At 47.2% G+C, this 17769-nt stretch overlaps 1 protein-coding gene across 2 annotated transcripts in view; it reads left to right on the top strand.

The window, feature by feature from the left end:
- Positions 1-17769, top strand: part of CORO1C (coronin 1C) — a 70755-nt gene that overhangs the window by 39128 nt on the left and 13858 nt on the right. For both annotated transcript variants that reach the window (XM_051835883.2, XM_070066012.1), the window contains exons 3-4: positions 4841-4963; positions 17357-17486. In XM_051835883.2, the coding sequence (XP_051691843.1) occupies positions 4841-4963; positions 17357-17486 (253 nt within the window). The remainder of the gene's footprint in view (positions 1-4840; positions 4964-17356; positions 17487-17769) is intronic.

Here is a 17769-nt window from a genome sequence, read left to right as displayed (position 1 = left end):
AAAAGTAGTATTGCGCCGGCGCCGCGGCTCACTAGGCTAATCCTCCGCCTTGCGGCACCGGCACACCGGGTTCTAATCTCAGTCGGGGCGCTGGATTCTGTCCCAGTTGCCCCTCTTCCAGGCCAGCTCTCTGCTGTGGCCAGGGAGTGCAGTGGAGGATGGCCCAAGTGCTTGGGCCCTGCACCCCATGGGAGACCAGGATAAGTACCTGGCTTCTGCCATCAGATCAGTGCGGTGTGCCGGCCACGGCGGCCATTGGAGGGTAACCAATGGCAAAAAGGAAGACCTTTCTCTCTGTCTCTCTCTCTCACTGTCCACTCTGTCTGTCAAAAAAATAAATAAATAAAATTAAAAAAAAATTAAAAGTAGTATTGCATTCTACTCAGAACATACTCAACATGATATTGATTCCTTGGTATATTTTGAGATATGTTTTGTGTTCTCCTACATTTAATCCATTTGCATTTGCTACAGTCATGATTGATGACTGGTTTTATTTCCATCTCATTTTGTGCTTTCTAGTTTCTTTTTTTTTTCTTATGTTTTTTCCTCCCCTTTTTTTTTTATTTAATGAGTTTTTTTTTTTTTTTAAATTTATTCTAATGCTCCCTCCACCTCCTCTCCCTGCTTGCCTTTTTGGAAGCTACACACTTTCTTTCCTTTTAGTGTTTGCCCTTAACTTTAAAATGCTTTTAAAGTCCAAAATGAGCTGATTTTGCTGCTTTTCTCTTGAGAAGGGTCCTGAAGCCTGTAACTCTGATTCTCGCCCGTTTGTGGTGTGCATTCTTGCTGTGTAGCATTTCTGCTGTTTTCACTGTGCCCCAGCTGGTCGCTGTTACTGATGTTTCGCAGTCAGTACCTATTTGTATTTACCCCTCGGGAGCTCACTGTTGCTTTGTAGCCCAGTCCTCTCCTAGCTCACTTTCTTTTCCTGAACTCCTTGAATACAATTCTTTGAGATTAATTTTGAAATCTTTGTGATAAATCCGAGAGTTTAATTCTTTTAATAAATATCTATACATGATACATGGTAAAGTTTCTCTGTCTCTTGTTAGTTTGCTGGTTTTTTTTTTAATGCCATCATTCTTAGATGATAGTTTATCTGGGTATAAAATGTAGGGTTTATTGTTTTTCTTGGTATCTGCAAGATATTTCCCTGTTTCTTTGTTTCTATAATTGCTTTTGAGAAGTCTGCTCACAGTCTAATTACACACTCTGTAGGGAACCTGTCCTTTCTGTGGATTGCTTTAAGATTTTCTGTTCGTGTTGGGTATTAAATTGTGCTGGTGTGTGAATAGATAGGCGTTTATTTTCACTTATACTACTTGAGATTTGTGTCTCTTAAGCCATATGCCCTTAACTAAGCTTGGAAAACTTCAGCCATTATTGCTTTAATTTTTGCCTCTGTTCCATTCTTTTTATTCTCTCTTTCTGGAATGCCTATTTAAATGTATATCAGACCTTCCTGTCTTAGATTGTTTAAAAATTATGAGATATCAAGGGCCGGTGCCATGGCTCACTTGGTTAATCCTCTGCCTGCAGCACTGGCATCCCATATGGGCTCCGGGTTCTAGTCCCGGTTGCTCCTCTTCCAGTCCAGCTCTCTGCTATGGTCCGGGAGGGCAGTGGAGGATGGCCTGAGTGCGTGGGCCCCTGCACCCACATGGGAGACCAGGAAGAAGCACCTGGCTCCTGGCTTCGGATCAGCGCAGCACCGGCCATAGCGGCCATTTGGGAAGTGAACCAACAGAAGGAAGACCTTTCTCTCTGTCTCTCTCTCTCACTGTCTATGACTCTACCTGTCAAGTAAATAAATAAATGAATAAATAAATTATGAGATATCACATATTCAACAGTAACTGTATCTGCAGTCTGAATAATAATATAATGAATAATTACATAAAATGAATCCCTGAGCCCATCACCTCCCAACTTGAGCAACAGAACATTACTTGGTGTAGTAACTCCAGGCGAACAAGTGGAATAACCATCTAGGGGCTGGCATTGTGGCACTGCAGGTGAAGCTGCCGTTTGGGATGCTCGCATCCCCTATTGGAGAGCTGGTTGGAGTCCTAGCTACTCTACTTCTTATCCAGCTTCCTGCTAAAGTGCCTGGGAAGCAGCTGCTGATAGCTGAAGTACATGAGTTCCTGCCATCTGCATGGGAGACTGGGATGGAGTTCCTGGTTCCTGCCTTTGGCCTGGCTCAGCCCCAGCTGTTGCAGCGATTTAGGGAGTAAACCAGCAGATGGAAGATCTCTTTCTCTCTCTCTGTCTCTGTCACTCTGCCTTCCAATAAATAAACAAAATTTTTAAAGGAAATAACCATCGCACATGATTTTTAAGATTTATTTATTCATTTGAAAGGTAGAGCTACAGAGAGGCAGAGGGAGAGACAGAGAGAGGTCTTCCATCTGCTGGTTCACTCCCCAGATGGCCGCAATGGCTGGAGCTGGGCCAATCTGAAGTCAGGAGCCTGGAGCCTCCTCCAGGTCTCACACTTGGGTGCAGGGGCCCAAGGACCTGGATCATCCTCCACAGCTTTCCCAGGCACACTAGCAGAGAGCTGGATTGGAACTGGAGCTGCCGGGACCTGAATTGGCATCCACACAGTATGCTGGCAATGTAAGTGGCAACTTTATCTGCTATGCCACAGTGCCAACCCCCTCACATGGTTTTTTTAAAGCTGCCTTCTTTTAAATGAGACACATTAGAGATGTCAGAGAATATTCTGACGTTTGTTAAGTTTTAGGAAATATTATTGGGCATGTCAGGTGCTGGGACAATACCATTTTAATACCCACCATAATCCTGGAAGATAAGAGTTGTTCCCATGTTTCATAGATGATGAGCTAGAGCTTAGAGAGATTACATGACTTGTCTAAGGTCATCCACTGTTTAAGCCCTAGAGCCTGTGGTCTTAGCACATCAGCATACTACTTCTTGAGATTACCATGGCAGAGCCAAATTGGAGAAATCATAGGATTTACTGATCTTGAAAAACTGCCCAGAAGGCTGCCCCAGTATTGGGACAGTTTGCCATATTAAGAGAATAACAGCAGAAACTGGGTTCCGTTACACATTGCAGCAATTTTTGCACATCTGCTCTCAGAACATTTGCAGCCTTAACATGGGCTGATACTAACCTGTTTAAAAAAGGAAATAGTTCTTTACACCTGATGTTACAATAGCAGTTGTCTTAGTTGATGCACAAATGATCTGATAAGCCAAGCTGGCTTGTTCAGATGTGTAACGTGAACAAATTGTGGTGATTTATTTTTTAAAGATTTATTTGTTTATTTATTTGAAAGGCAGAGGGGGAGAGAGAGAGAGACAAAGAGAAAGGTCTTCCATCCACTGGTTCACTCCTGGATGGCTGCAATGGCTGGAGTTGTGCTGATCCGAAGGCAGGAGCCCCCTCCATTCTTCCATGTGAATTCAGGGGCCCAAGGACTTGGGCCATCTTCTACTGCCTTCCCAGGCCATAGCAGAGAGCTGGATCAGAAGTGGAGCAGCTGGAACCCGAACCAGCGCCCATATGGGATGCTGGCACTGCAGGCAGTGGCTTTACCCACTATGCCACAGCGCCAGTCCCTATGGTGATTATTTATGAACAATATTAACAATATTTTATTCTTAATGGTTCAAATTTATGTTAATTAGACTGACTAACATTTCTGTTGATTAAAGACAGCAGAGATCGAGACATTAAAATGTAGTATGTAGGGTGGGCCAGCTTAGCTGTTAAGGCGCTCACATTACATGGAGTGCCCAGGTTCAGTTCCTGGCTCTAGCTCCTAAATCAAGCTTCCTAGATTACTTGCTGTTCAAGTAACTGAGTTCTTGTTACCCCTGTGGGAGACCTGGATTGAGTTCCCACCTCCCTGCTTTGGCCTGGCCCAATCCCAGCTGTTGCAGGTTTCTGGGGAGTATATCTATAGATAACAGTTTGCTGCCTTGCTCTGTCTCTATGTCTCTCAACAAAATAATCTTTAAAAAAAAAAAAAAAGAAAGAAAAAAAAGAAAAATATAACTCCTAGTCAATAACTAAAGCTTTTCTTTTTTGTTTTTTACTATAACTTTTTTTTTTTACTTTTAACAGTGCCATTCATTTCTAGAATTGTTCATTTGTATATTCAAGTGTATTATTGAGTTATATTTCACATCTTAAACAATGTTTTTCCCCCCAATAAAAACATACCTAGACTTGGCTATTTTGGCTATTATAGTACTGTATTTTAGTAAAAAGATATTTCTGTTTTATTTATTTATTTATTTATTTATTTTTTTGATAGGCAGAGTGGACAGTGAGAGAGACAGAGAGAAAGGTCTTCCTTTGCCGTTGGTTCACCCTCCAATGGCCGCTGCAGCTGGCGCATCGCGCTGATCCGAAGGCAGGAGCCAGGTACTTATCCTGGTCTCCCATGGGGTGCAGGGCCCAAGCACTTGGGCCATCCTCCACTGCACTGCACAGAATCCGGCGCCCCAACCGGGACTAGAACCCAGTGTGCCGGCGCCGCAAGGCGGAGGATTAGCCTAGTGAGCCGCGGCGCTGGCTTCTGTTTTCTTAAGTCTACTAATAGACTTGAATAAACAAAATCTCTGTGGTTTTAGCAATTTCTAGAAACGTGGATCCTGGTGATTTGATGGAGTGTCCTTTGGAATAGCTGTTTCTGAGGAGAATTGACAGTTCTTGTGTTGGTACTGACTCATGAATGTCAAGTTACACAAACAGTTGCAAATCTTAGGTGGAGGCTGTCGAGGAAAAATAGGCCTAAGAAAGCATGTAATGACTGTGGTGTTTATGTTACATGATATCTTTGTCTCTCTCTCCTTTCAGACTGGTCGAATTGACAAATCCTACCCTACAGTATGTGGCCACACAGGACCAGTGCTGGATATAGACTGGTGCCCACATAACGATCAGGTCATTGCCAGCGGGTCAGAGGACTGCACGGTTATGGTAAGCTCACAGGGGCACCACAGGCAGACAACCCAGTGGGTCTCAATTCTTTCAAAAGTGTGTGTGTGTGTGTGTGTGCATGCGTCCATGCGTGCGTGTGTGTGCACGTGTGTGTGCATAGAGGCTTGAAAATCACAGCAGCTTTGCCCAGCAGACTGTACAAGGTTTTAACTACATTAAAGTTTAACTGCAGATAAGCTTTTTAAAAGCCCATGAAGAGAGACTGTGTATTGGCATCTTCTCCTTTCATGTGAATGTGTGTGCGTGCATGCTTAAAGACAGTTGACATCTGCTATGTGGGAAGATTTTAGGGAAATTAAAACAACTTTCCAGTAATTCTGTGAGTACCACCTGACTACATGATGCCCCCTCTATAAGCAGAAGAAAAACTACCGGCACAAATTATGGTGAAATGAGATGCCAATGGTTTTACGGATTAAAAGGGATAGGGAACAGGTATTGAGAGTTAGTAAGAGTTTTAGCAAGTGCTTGTTCCCAAGCTGACATCAGAAGGTATGTTCTGTTCAGCGGGCACTGGTTAGGAAAGTCCATTTCATGAAGTTGTATAGAGACTTGCAAGATCAGGTGTTTTATTTCTCTCATTTAGATTCCCAAAGTAGGTTTTGTGGGGAACTTTTTAATGTAAAGATCCTTGTTCCTTGATTTAAATTATGATTGGCTTGGATCCGTTTATCATACTAACCCAATGTGTGTTGGAAAGCTTAGGCGCAAACACAGACTGGAGGTATGAGTGCCCCTGCAACAAGGACGGGTGATCCTTAGTGATTATCAGCAGTCTCAGGTACCTCAGGTGGACAGCTTGGAGAGCCTTGCCACTTCTGTTTTCCTGTTGTAGTCTGTGGACTGAAACGTCATTTGGAATGCTTGCTTAATTAGTCTTTTTCATAAACACAGATTAATTCCTAAACTGTGCCATTTAAACATTGACCCGCTTTTCCGCATGGACGTTTGGCTGAGGATGATTCCTCCTGTGATCTCATAATTTTGGCAGCCAAAGCATATTAAAGAAATACACTGCTGTTTGCAGGAATGGTTTTGTTTAACATGCCGTGCTAGATTGGTCATCTTAGTGGCTACACGCACACTTTGTTAAGGAAAAGGAGCGTTATACAGGCGTGTGAAGATGAGATTATGGTTAACCTCTTCTGAAGAAGCAAATTTCTTACCTGTCTCTAGCTGCTGGTCAGCCTTACAGGCCATGCTACCCTTTCAAAATACTTTTGTATTAGAAAACACAAAATCATGAGTTATGTGAAAAGCAAAGTGAGTTAAGTGAAAAAGTGGATTGAGTGAATTGAGTGGTTTACAACACAGTGAACAGCCTGCAGCCACCTTCCAGGTCATGAAATAGGGTTTTCCTGGTCTCCTCAGAGCCCTCTGTGTGCCGCATTCCTGTCATTAACCTCCTTTCTCCCCTCTCTCAGTAACCTCCCACCCCTCAACTTTTTTTTTTTTTTTTTTTTTTTTTAAGATGTATTTATTTATTTGAAAGTCAGACAGACAGAGATCTTCCATCCCCTGGCTCACTCCCCAGATGTCCGCAATGGCCAGGGCTGGGCCATTAAAAAGCCAGGAGTTGGGAGCTTTTTCCAGGTCTCCCCTGGGGGCAGGGGCCTAAGCATCTGGGCCATCGTCCACTGCTCTTCCCAGGCCATCATCGGGGAGCTGGAAAGTAAAGCAGCGAGGAATCAAACCAGCACTCATAAGGGACACTGTTGTTGCAGGCTGCCGCCTCACAGTGCCAAGCCCCTTCATTTCATTTTGATCTCTTGGATTTGAACATATTTGATGGGTTCTAGTCATTAAAGTTCCTTTCCCAAAGCTCAGGTCGTCCTGTCTTTGCCGTGGGAACCTCTTTGAGATTGCCCAGTCGTTTTGAAATGACCCGCGCAGCCTGTAGCTTCCTTGCTGTCCCACATGTTAAGAGGTGTGGTGCTCACCTTGGGCCTCTCTGCCCAGACTTGAGCCAGCCATTTCTTTCAGTGTTCAGGTTTCTTTGGAAAAATGATATTTCTAGATTACAGTCTGGGTGCTAAGGATAGTCATCATTATTTTAAAATTTTTATTTTTATTTTTATTTGAAAGGCAGAGAAACAGATGGAGAGAGGTCTTCCATCTGCTGGTTCACTCTCCAAATGCCTGCAATAGCCTGGGTGGGACCAGGCCAAAGCCAGGAAGCAGGACTTAAGCCAGGTTTCCCCTTTGGGTTGCAGGGACCCAAACACTTAGCCATCCTCTGCTGCCTCCCAGGGTGTGGATGAGAAGCAGAGTAGCTGGGACTCGAAGGTGGCTGTCCGATACGTGATGGACATCATAGATGGTGACCTGACCACGGGGCTGAACGCGTACTCCTGATCATTATTATTTTTTAAACTGACTTATTTAGTTGAAAGGTAGAGTGACACAGAGAGACTGTGGTCTCTTCTGTCTGCTGGTCCACTTCCCAAATGGCTCAAACAGTGGGGGCTTGGCCAGGCTGAAACCAAGGAGACAAGAGCTCCATTCTGGTCCTTCACGTGGGTCACAGGGACCCAAGTGTTGGAGCTTCCTGTGTGCATTAGCAAGGAGCTGAATCAGAAACAGTAGCCAGAACTCAGACTGGTCCTCTGATGTGGAATGTGGCTGTGCAACGTGGCAGCTTAACCTGCTGTGCCACACTTCCCACGCCTCTGATCATTATTTTTAATCATCAAGTAAGTGGGGCTAGAAAATAAGTGTGTATTTAAAGACAGAGATTTCATCCTTGTATTTCCAGTTCAAATTCAGGACTGAGGAATGGTTATCTGATCTCTTGAATGTTTCATCTCTTGAGCCAGCGCTGTGATATAGTGGGTTAAGCCTCCACCTGTGGTGCCGGCATCCCATATGGGTGCCGATTTGAGCCCTGGCTGCTCCACTTCCCATCCAACTCTCTGCTATGGCCTGGGAAAGCAGTAGAAGATGGCCCAAGTCCTTGGACCTTGCACCCACATGGGAGACCAAAAAGAAGCTACTGGCTCCTGGCTTTGCATGGTCCCAGCTCTGGCTGCTGAGGCCATTTGGGGAGTGAACCTGCAGATAGAAGACCTCTGTAACTCTGCCTCTCAAATAAATCAATAAATCTTTTTAAAAAAATTATATCTCCATGTTGTTCCTTACTAGTAACCCTGGCGCTCACGGATGCAGATGAGTTAGATGAATTAGAATAGCCTGATCTGTCTCATTGGTTTATTGCATTAGATGAGGGTGCTTTAGAAAGTTCATGGAAATGTGTATCGTGAAAAAGGTTTTTGTATCACAAAATTTTTTGCTCCAAAATAAGTTTATCTTTTAATTCCATTTTCCATGATTGTTTGGAATTGTTCTTGCTCATACAGCAGAATCAGTGTCAAAATACCTACTTGCTTTTTGGGAAACACCTAGTTTTTTGTTTTTGTTTTTTTGTTTGTTTTTGTTTTTTGACAGGCAGAGTGGATAGTGAGAGAGAGAGAGACAGAGAGAAAGGTCTTCCTTTGCCGTTGGTTCACCCTCCAATGGCCGCCGCGGCCGGCATGCTGTGGCAGCACACCACGCTGATCCGATGGCAGGAGCCAGGTGCTTCTGGTCTCCCATGGGGTGCAGGGCCCAAGTACTTGGGCCATCCTCCTCTGCACTCCCTGGCCACAGCAGAGAGCTGGCCTGGAAGAGGGGCAACTGGGACGGAATCCGGCGCCCCGACCAGGACTAGAACCCGGTGTGCCGGCACCGCAAGGTGGAGGATTAGCCTAGTGAGCCGCGGCGCCGGCCCGAAACGCCTGGTTTGTAGAAGTATTATTCCTGGGTCTTGTTATTTGCTCTGAGTTTTTATGGAAGCATTTGGGGAAATCCCAGAACTGTGCTGCCCTAAGGCTTCACAGAACCCTCCAGTGTCACCCCTTTTCTTGGTCTTTCTGGAGTGAATCTTTTGTTGATTAAATAATGTATTGGGATAAATTCTTTTATTTTAAAAAAATCCTTAAGTATGAGCTGATACTTTATCACTCTTTAATCACTTACAGTGTCTCCCAAATCATGTTATTATTAAGGTAATTTAAACTTATAGCTTAGCAGTTGAAATGAAATTTTAAAGAAATACTTGATCTTCTCCTACCCTACTTGTTTCTTAGTACCTCATTTTCCACTTTGCTCTCTTGAAGGTAAACGAACACTGTACCACAGATCAAGTGGTTTCCAGCGACACTTTTTGTTGTTGCTGGTACCAGAAACATTCTATGTAGTTTCGCAAGCTGAGGCTGTTGGTGCTAACTCGGGAGCTGAAAGGGGAAGGCAGAGTAGCAAGGCCCAGGTCCAGTAAAGGAAGGGTACAAGGAGAGCCCAAGACTCATGCTCACAATGCCTACTGAGACTCCAACGGCAGATGCACGTGTGGGATGAGCTTTGACACGTGTCTGTAGTGCAGCGCGAACACCTTTAACAGACGTATGGTAGAAAAATACAGTAGAACCAGTGCATCAAATGAACTGTGTGAGAGAATAAAATTAATTTTACGAACTGCTTTTTGAGTGACTTTTAAGTCCATTAAGTCCAAAGCAGTTAAGCATTGATTTGTTAGTGTGAGCGTTTATTCAGTGACAGCAGTGTCTCTTTGAGCTGCAGTTTTAGGAGAAGGGATGCCAGTCTGCATGGCTATTTCTCAGACTTTTAGAAGTGGCACCTCTCAGGTACTACCATTTAAAGCAATGTTTGGCATCAGCAAAGAGCAATTATGTGAACCCTATTCCCAGGAACTACATTTTGCTCCTAGATTTTCCAAAATTTTGTTTTTTGGAAGTTTGAGTTCATTTGTTGGATGATATTGTCACATAGAGAGTTTTAAAAATTGTGACTACCAAGTATTTTATTTGGGGAAATTTAAACTTTAAGAAAATAATCATCCAGGGAACAGCCAACTTAAGTTTAGTGAATGTTATTGATTCAACATTGTTTGTTATCTGTAAGGCAGTGATCAAACACAAAAGCAAAAAATGACTGGTTCAGGGCAGGCATTTGGTACAGGGGTTAAGACACCACTTGGAACACGCACATCCCACAGCGCAGTGCCTGGGTTCGAGTCCTGCCTGTGCTCCCAGTCCCAGCTTCCTGCTGATGCACACCCTGGGAGGCAGCAGGTGCTGACTCAGGTCCACCCTAACGGGAGGGCTGCTGGTTTCTATGTCTCCCTCTCTTTCTTTCCGCCTTACAGAAAAATTGACTAATTCAGAAACTGGGATTGCATACTTGTTTCTTCTAGAATCTGGGAGAGGGAAAGATCTTACAAGCATGATCCCCTTCACGGCTTCCAGCTTTATGTCCTGAATGGTCCCTAGTTAATTAGGTTTGAATGAACACTTTCCCTTCTCCCAAATCAGTTTGTTCTCCTGCAGCAAACAGCAAAAGTGAACTCCCTGTGTTACTCACTATTTTAAATTTTCTTGAGATTGTTTTGCCTTGAAATGAATGTAGAGATGGTGTGTGGTTCCTCTTGGTCCTCCAGCAGGGCTTCTTGTCGCTCCCACTTTGTGCAGAGTGCCTGAGGATGCTTTGTCAGTGGGTGCTGGACCTGATGCTTGACTTTGCCGAGCCCAGAGGACCGTCCCAGCGCCAGGCACACTCCCTGGGGGGTGTCTGGGCGGGTTGTGTTGCTCTGCAGGCACTGCCGGAGCTGTGCGCCTGTCCTGCATTTCCTGAGGTCTCCTTACCTTCCAAGCACGTGACCTCTCTGGAGAACCGCCCCTTTTATGGCTGTGACTCTGCTGCCCGTCCCAGTAGCAAGTTCACGATGGTGATTAAAAACAGAGGAGCAGGGTGTGGAAGCCCTTGGTGTGTGCTTTAAATTTTCATGGTGTTTGGAAATGAATTGTACTTCAAAATTGCTACTTGAGAGAATCCAAGTGTCTTAATTTTCCTCTCCTCTTTTCTTGTTGGAATTGTGCTGTCGCTGTCTTTCCGTATCCCGAGTTGCACACATGAAAGGGATGCCAGTGACACAGTCGTCCCAGACACGTGCTTCCAGTTGTTTTTTTCACTGACTGATTCACCTTTTCATCTGGGATCCCTTGGGACTGATGGCCTTTCCATCCTCTCTTTCAAAACAACAGAGCATTGCCATAGTAATGTGGCGTTCGCGCAGGACATTGCAGAAACACGGTTACTTTTTCAGCAGTGGGAGGGGACAGCTTGTAGTGTGCTGTGCTGAGATGGCCGCTGTGGCATGCAGAGGATGTTGGTCCCTGTTCTATTTGCTGCATACCTTTTTCCTTTTTTTTTTTTTTAAAGATTTACTTACTTATATATTTGAAAGGCAGTTACAGAGATAGAGGGAGAGACAGATCTTTCATTTGCTGGTTCACTCCCCAGGAATTTCATCTGGGTCTCAAGTGGGTAGCAGAGGCCCAGGCACTGGGGCCATCTTCCTGTGCTTTCCCAGAGGCATCAGCAGGGAGCTGGATCAGAAGTGGAATAGCTGGGACTTGAACTGGTGTCTTTATGGGATGCTGGTGTTACAGGCAATAGCTTAGACCACTGTGCCATAATACCAGCACTGCCACCTAAATTTTTAAAAAGATTTATTTGTTTACTTGAAAGTCAGAGTTACACAGAGAAAGAAGGAGAGGCAGAGAGAGAGGTCTTCCATCTGCTGGTTCACTCCCCAATTGGCTCCAACTGCCAGAGCTGCACCGATCCGAAGCCAGGAGCCAGGAGCTTCCCCCGGGTCTCCCACGTGGGCAGAGACCCAAGGAGTTGGGCCAGCTTCTACTGCTTTCCCAGGCCATAGCAGAGAGCTGGATCAGAAGTGGAGCAGCTGGGACTTGAACCGGCGCCCATATGGGATGCTGGCACTGCAGGCAGCAGGTTTACCTGCTACACCACAGTGCCAGCACCACCACATATGTTTTTGAGAAAGCTGATTGGTATTAGCACGCCAGCCTGTGGCCACAGCAGAGAAAACACTAATGGGTCCATTCAGAGATCAGATCCGTCCTCACTGTGCTCATTGGCCTTGGTGTAAACCAGAACTTTCACACCTGTGATATCTTGGGTGTGAATTAGTTATTATTGACTAGTTGGATACCGTGTGGAATTAATTTGAAGACTCAGTCCAAGAAACCTCGATGATCAGATCTAAACATACGTGTGGGGTCATGTGGCTGCAGTAACAGCCAGAGAGCAAGCATGAGCATGGCCGGGACACTTCTTTTCGCTGTTCTGAGCCTTTGTGTGTATGATTAGATCTTGCCATTGTAACAGCCCCGTGAGCAGGAAACAGGCCTGGAATGGCAGTGTTGTCAGGGGTTGCATAGCTGGCGAGGGCACGGCCAGACCCTCGTATCAGCAGGGTTTGCCATTAGGGTAGCGCTATGCGAAATGTTTCCTGCCGTTTGATCCTTCCGGTAACCCTCACGGAAGCACAGCCTGCTGTCCCAGCACCATGTGAGCACCCCTGGGGCTCTTCTGTCTCCCAGCTCTCACAGGAGCCTGGGCCGCCTGACACCAGGACCAGTGCCCAGATTCACTCGGAACCAAGCCTGCACCCACCCAGTGGCGCCTCTGCTGTCTCTGAGCTGCAGCAAACACGACCTTCAGTCCAAGCTGGCGGGCTTCCCCAGCAGGGCAGACCAGAAAGGACAGTGAGCCACATGCTGCAGGCCTGAGAGGAGGGTGGTCCCTGCGTGGAGGACTCCGAGATCCTTCCCTGCGCCGTCCTGGCCCTCCGCAGAGCCACGCACCTCTCATTGCCCTCTACAGAGCCACGCACCCCTCATTGCCCTCTGCAGAGCCACGCACCTCTCACGGCCAGCCCCCCCGAGGCTCTGTCTTCTCCTCAGTCTGCTCCACAGATGGTCTCTATCACTTCCTCCTCCCACAGCCGTGCCCTTGCCTGTGGCGTTGTCTTTGTGAGTCTGGTGCTGTTCCCTGTGGCTCCTCAGCCAGTTGTCACGTGGCATTGTTAGATGCTCCATGCACTTCTCAGTAAACTGCCTTGTGCATCTGTGTGAGACTGGGTACTCGATTTTCTCCCTTTCTTTTCTTTGCTTTAACTCCTGTTTGTCCTTAGAGGTTCTGTCCTCAAGGAACCCTCCTGGCTGGACCCCTCTGGGTTATTAGCAAGGAGGTAACCCCAGGACATTTGCATTCTTATTCAGCGTCTGGCTATGCCAGCATGGCATGGCTTATGCTATATGGTTTCCTAGCAGATAATAATACAAATAAGAAGAGTAGCCAGTTCTTACTGAGTGAGGGTCTTGGATTCCTCCAACCACCAAGCCATGGGCAAGTTCATTCGTATCCCTGTTTCCTAGATGAGGCCCATCAGTCAGGTGAGTGCCCCAGGCCACACTGCTAATAAGTGGCGGTCTTGGGGGAACTGAGCCATCAGTCTGGCTGTACTGACTCCACATTTTGGAAGCACTGTTTGTGTGCCAGGCTCTGTTCCAAGGGTTTTAACAATTCCTGTAATCCCCACAGCAACCCTGGGATGTGTACATGGTGATGTGCACGGTTGCTGGGTTGTTTGCCCAGGGCTGGCAGGATTGGCCACCCCTCTGCATCACATGTATATTTCTCTCTTTGATCTTCAGTCTAACAGAAGCCCTGTGTTTGCTGTGAGCAGGGCCCGTGTCCCACCGTACGAGGCTGCTCTTGTGCTGGCATTCAGTCGTGAGTGTGTGGCTAAGAGTGACGCGCTGAGGTGCTCGTGTCCAATGCATACACCCAAATGAGGGGATCCTTAGAGCCACCAGAAGTTAGGTGAGAAAGGAAGAGAGTTTCCTCATCTTAAAGGTGATACAATGAGGCCGGTGCCGTGGCTCACTAGGCTAATCCTCCACCTTGCCGCGCCGGCACACCGGGTTCTAGTCCTGGTCGGGGCGCCGGATTCTGTCCTGGTTGCCCCTCTTCCAGGGCAGCTCTCTGCTGTGGCCCGGGAGTGCAGTGGAGGATGGCCCAAGTGCTTGGGCCCTGCACCCCATGGGAGACCAGGAGAAGCACCTGGCTCCTGTCATCGGATCAGCGTGGAGCGCCGGCCGCAGCGTGCTGGCCGCGGTGGCCATTGGAGGGTGAACCAACGGCAAAGGAAGACCTTTCTCTCTGTCTCTCTCTCTCTCACTATCCACTCTGCCTGTCAAAAAAAAAAAAAAAAAAAAAAAAAAAAACATTAAAAAAAAGTTATACAATGAATGTTTTACTCCATTAAAATTTCGTTTCAGTCCAAGAAAAAGGTGGATGGAGAAGCTCTGCTTCTGCCCTGGTATTTAAAGTTGGAATGCTGATTATAAGCAAAGCCTCCCGTGCCTTCATACCTCTGCAGGGGTCTAGAAATGCACGTTCAGTCCTGGTCTGAGGTAGGCAGTTTTCGGTCCTTGGGAGAAAACCCAGCAGTGTGTGGTTAGGCTGCCACCTGAAGGCGGTGGGTGGTATTGCTTTTCTTTCCGTTCTATGCATAGGTCAGACTTCATCCTACAAAATGCATTTCCTCTTGAATGGCTAAGACCCCATTTCATAATTGTTTCTCTGTCAGCTTCATTCTGCTCAAATCAGTAGCCATTGCTTTCTGTTTTGTTCTGTGTAAGATTTCAAACCTGCTTTAAATTACAATAGCCAAGTTCAATTTGGAGATGTTTTACTAATTGTAAACCCTTGAATAAAAAGAATGCATAGCAGGGTGAAAGCAAGCTTACACTTCTGGGGGAAGCAGTGGCCATGTCCCTGGCAGGGGGAAGGCTGGCTGCACAGGGGGAGGTTTCCCACCTTGCGCATGTGCCGAGGGATGGGTAGGGGCCTGGTGTGTTCGTGGGAAATTCGGTGGCAGCTAGGCTGAGACCCCCAGAAGGCAGGCTTATTTTGCCACGATTTGCATAAGAGGTTATATTTAGCTTGGGCAGCATTTGGCTGTAAAAGGAGTGACTCACTCGGCTCACGACTTCTTCCCACTCTTCGGGATGGCAGACTCTGTCCTCGTTTGCACGAGATGCAGAGCTGAGCTAAGCTTTCAACACCCCTGTAAGCCACGTCTCTCCCTTCCGCCCAGGGATGGAAAACAGGCAGTTGTTTGTCTCCTTCAAAAAATCCCCACAAGGAAAATTCTCTCACTTGTTCCACTGCTAAATGTGATTTTTCTCTGGCAGTTTCTAAATCTCTCATGAACTGCTTCCTTAAAATCTGCGTGTGACGGTAAATGTACTTTAAACTTCCTATTAAAGGAGACAGTTATTTCAGACTCAGCCTTTTCATAAACATAAATATTGTTCAGTATGGCCGTCTTCCACAGAGTCCTGGTGCTACCCGGCTCCCCAGGAATCGCTCCTTTTATCTGGGAGGCTGTTTCTGTGTCTCAGCCTTTCATCCGCTTGGTCCTCCGTGGTTGAAGAGTCTCCTGCCCCTTCCGGGCTGACGCCTTTCCCACCCCCGCATGTCTTCACCTGTAAGAAGATTTGTAAAACACAGCCTGCTGAGCCTTAGCTCACACTGAGGTCACACGTGTCAACTGCACGCTCCAGTGACTTTGGGGATAGTCCTGGATGTGGACAGCCATCACCTTGTACAATGTTTTCGTCACCTCAGAAGGAAATCCCACCTCCTGTCTATCACCGCCTCCCCTGCTCCTCAACACTAAGCAACTGCCAACCACTTGTCCCGCTGTCATTTCCTGTTCCGAACGTCTCAGACATGGCATCCTAGAGGAGTGGTCTTTGGGGCCTGGCTTCTCTCACTCAGCATTTTCTGCAGGCTTCCCCGTGTTGTCTCGGGGTTGTAGTACTCCATCGTATGGATGTGTCACTCAGCCCTCGCTGGGTTTTGCCTCCACCTTTTGGCTAATAATGTCAAGCATCCTTTCATATGGGTTTTTCTTCCCCCACTTGTATATCTTTCTCTAGAAATGTCTAGTAAGATTCCTTGCCCATTAATCCTTCTTTTCCCCCTAAATTTATTTGAGAGGCTGAGAAACAGAGCAAGAGACAGACAATTCCCATCTCTGGTTCATGCCCTGAATGCCCACAGTGACCAGGGCTGGGCTAGCCAGAAGCTGGGAGCCTGGGGCTCCATCCAGGTCTCGTAGTGAAGTGGCAGGGACCCAAGTACTTGAGGCGTCACCTGCTGCCTCCCAGGGTGTGCATTAGCAGGGAGCTGGAATCAGGAGTGGAGCTAGGACTTGAACTCAGTGCTCAGGTATAGGATGCGGTGTCCTAACCACTAGACCACTGCCCACCCACTCCCTGCTGGCCATGTTTAAACTGGGTCGTTTGTCTTGCTGAGGTGTCAGAGTTCTTCATACGTTCTAGTACAAGTGCCTCATCAGGTGTACGGCTTGCAGCTTATTTTCTCCCATTTTGCATGTTTTCCCTTTCTTTTTTCAAAAAACATTCTTACCTGCGCTGGCAGTGTGGCGCAGGGTAAGCCACTGCCTGCAGCTCTGGAATCCCATATGGAAGCACTGGCTCCAGCCCTGGCTGTTGTACTTCTGACCAGCTCCCTGCCAATGTGCCTGGGAGGGCAGCAGCAGCTGGCCTCGGTCCCTGCCACCCACGTGGGAGATCAGGATGGAGTTCCTTCCTGGCTTCCGGCTTTGGCCTGGGTCTTCCAGCTGTCTGGGAAATAAACCAGTAGATGGAAGGTCTCTCACTCTTTTCAAATAAATAAATCTTTCTTAAAAATGTTTTTATTTGTTGTTACCTGTCTGAAAGGCAGAACAATTGGTTCACTCCCCAGATGCCTCTAACAGCTAAGACTGGGCCAGGCTGCAGTTCTGAACCCAGGACTCCACGTGGGAGGCCCAAACACTGAAGCCAAGAGCTGCTGTCTTCCAGGATGCATCAGTAGGGAGCCGGATTGGGAGGAATAGCCGGAACTTGATCCGACACGGGATGTGGTATTCCAGCCCGTCTATTCTGTGACAGTGCCCGCTCCTTAACTTTCTTAATAGGTCCTTCAAATCACAAGCCTTTTATTTTGGTGAAATCCTGCTTAGCTATTTTCCTTTTGTAAAATTTGCTCTGTGTAATAATGTATGTGACATGTATTTTCGTTTTCCAAGTGGAAAGTTACTTGACAATTTGTGTATGAACTGCGCCGTCCCCGGAAGAACACGGGCTTGGCTCAGTGTCTGACTGCAGGCTGTCTTTTCACGACTGCTTGGTCCTTTGTGTGCTTCTAAGCAGCCAGTGCAGAACTTGACAGGGAGCTTCAGGAGCTGAGTGTAGGCCGCATTCGAGTCCTGACCACACTGCTGCACGGCGCGGCGCGGCGGCCGAGGCCTTCCAGCCAGTGCGGTTGTGTGTTCTGTGTGGACAGAGTGAGCTTTCAGACCTGGTAGGCAGTCAGTGTGACTGCGAGAGGCCATGGCTTTCAGCTGAGTCATCTCTCTTCCCTTTCCAACAGGTGTGGCAGATCCCTGAGAACGGACTCACCCTGTCCCTGACCGAACCTGTGGTGGTTTTAGAAGGTCACTCCAAGAGAGTTGGCATCGTGGCCTGGCATCCGACGGCCCGCAACGTGCTTCTTAGTGCAGGTAGGAGCCTCATGGTGCCCCCTTGCTCCTTGCCTTCACGTCTCACACCCTGGGTGAGGAAGGGCCCAGCAGTGCGTCGTGGCGTGGGCATGCAGTTCTGAAGCAGGTCACCGGGAGACCTGGTGACGAGCACGTCCATCAGTGATCTGGGGTCGTGGCCTTGCCCTGGGCCACTGAGCGGCCTTGCTAAGGTGTTGGTGAGCATGCCCCGGGCAGCCTCTGCTGGTGTTGTTAGTCTCCTGTCTCTGATGTTCCGAGTGCTCACTGTCCAACAGCACCATAC

The sequence above is a fragment of the Oryctolagus cuniculus genome, chromosome 21, assembly GCF_964237555.1.
Source record: "Oryctolagus cuniculus chromosome 21, mOryCun1.1, whole genome shotgun sequence".
NCBI classification, from domain to species: Eukaryota; Metazoa; Chordata; class Mammalia; order Lagomorpha; family Leporidae; genus Oryctolagus; species Oryctolagus cuniculus.
The sequence above is the reverse complement of the archived record's forward strand: the minus strand, read 5'-3'. Positions and strand labels throughout refer to the sequence as shown.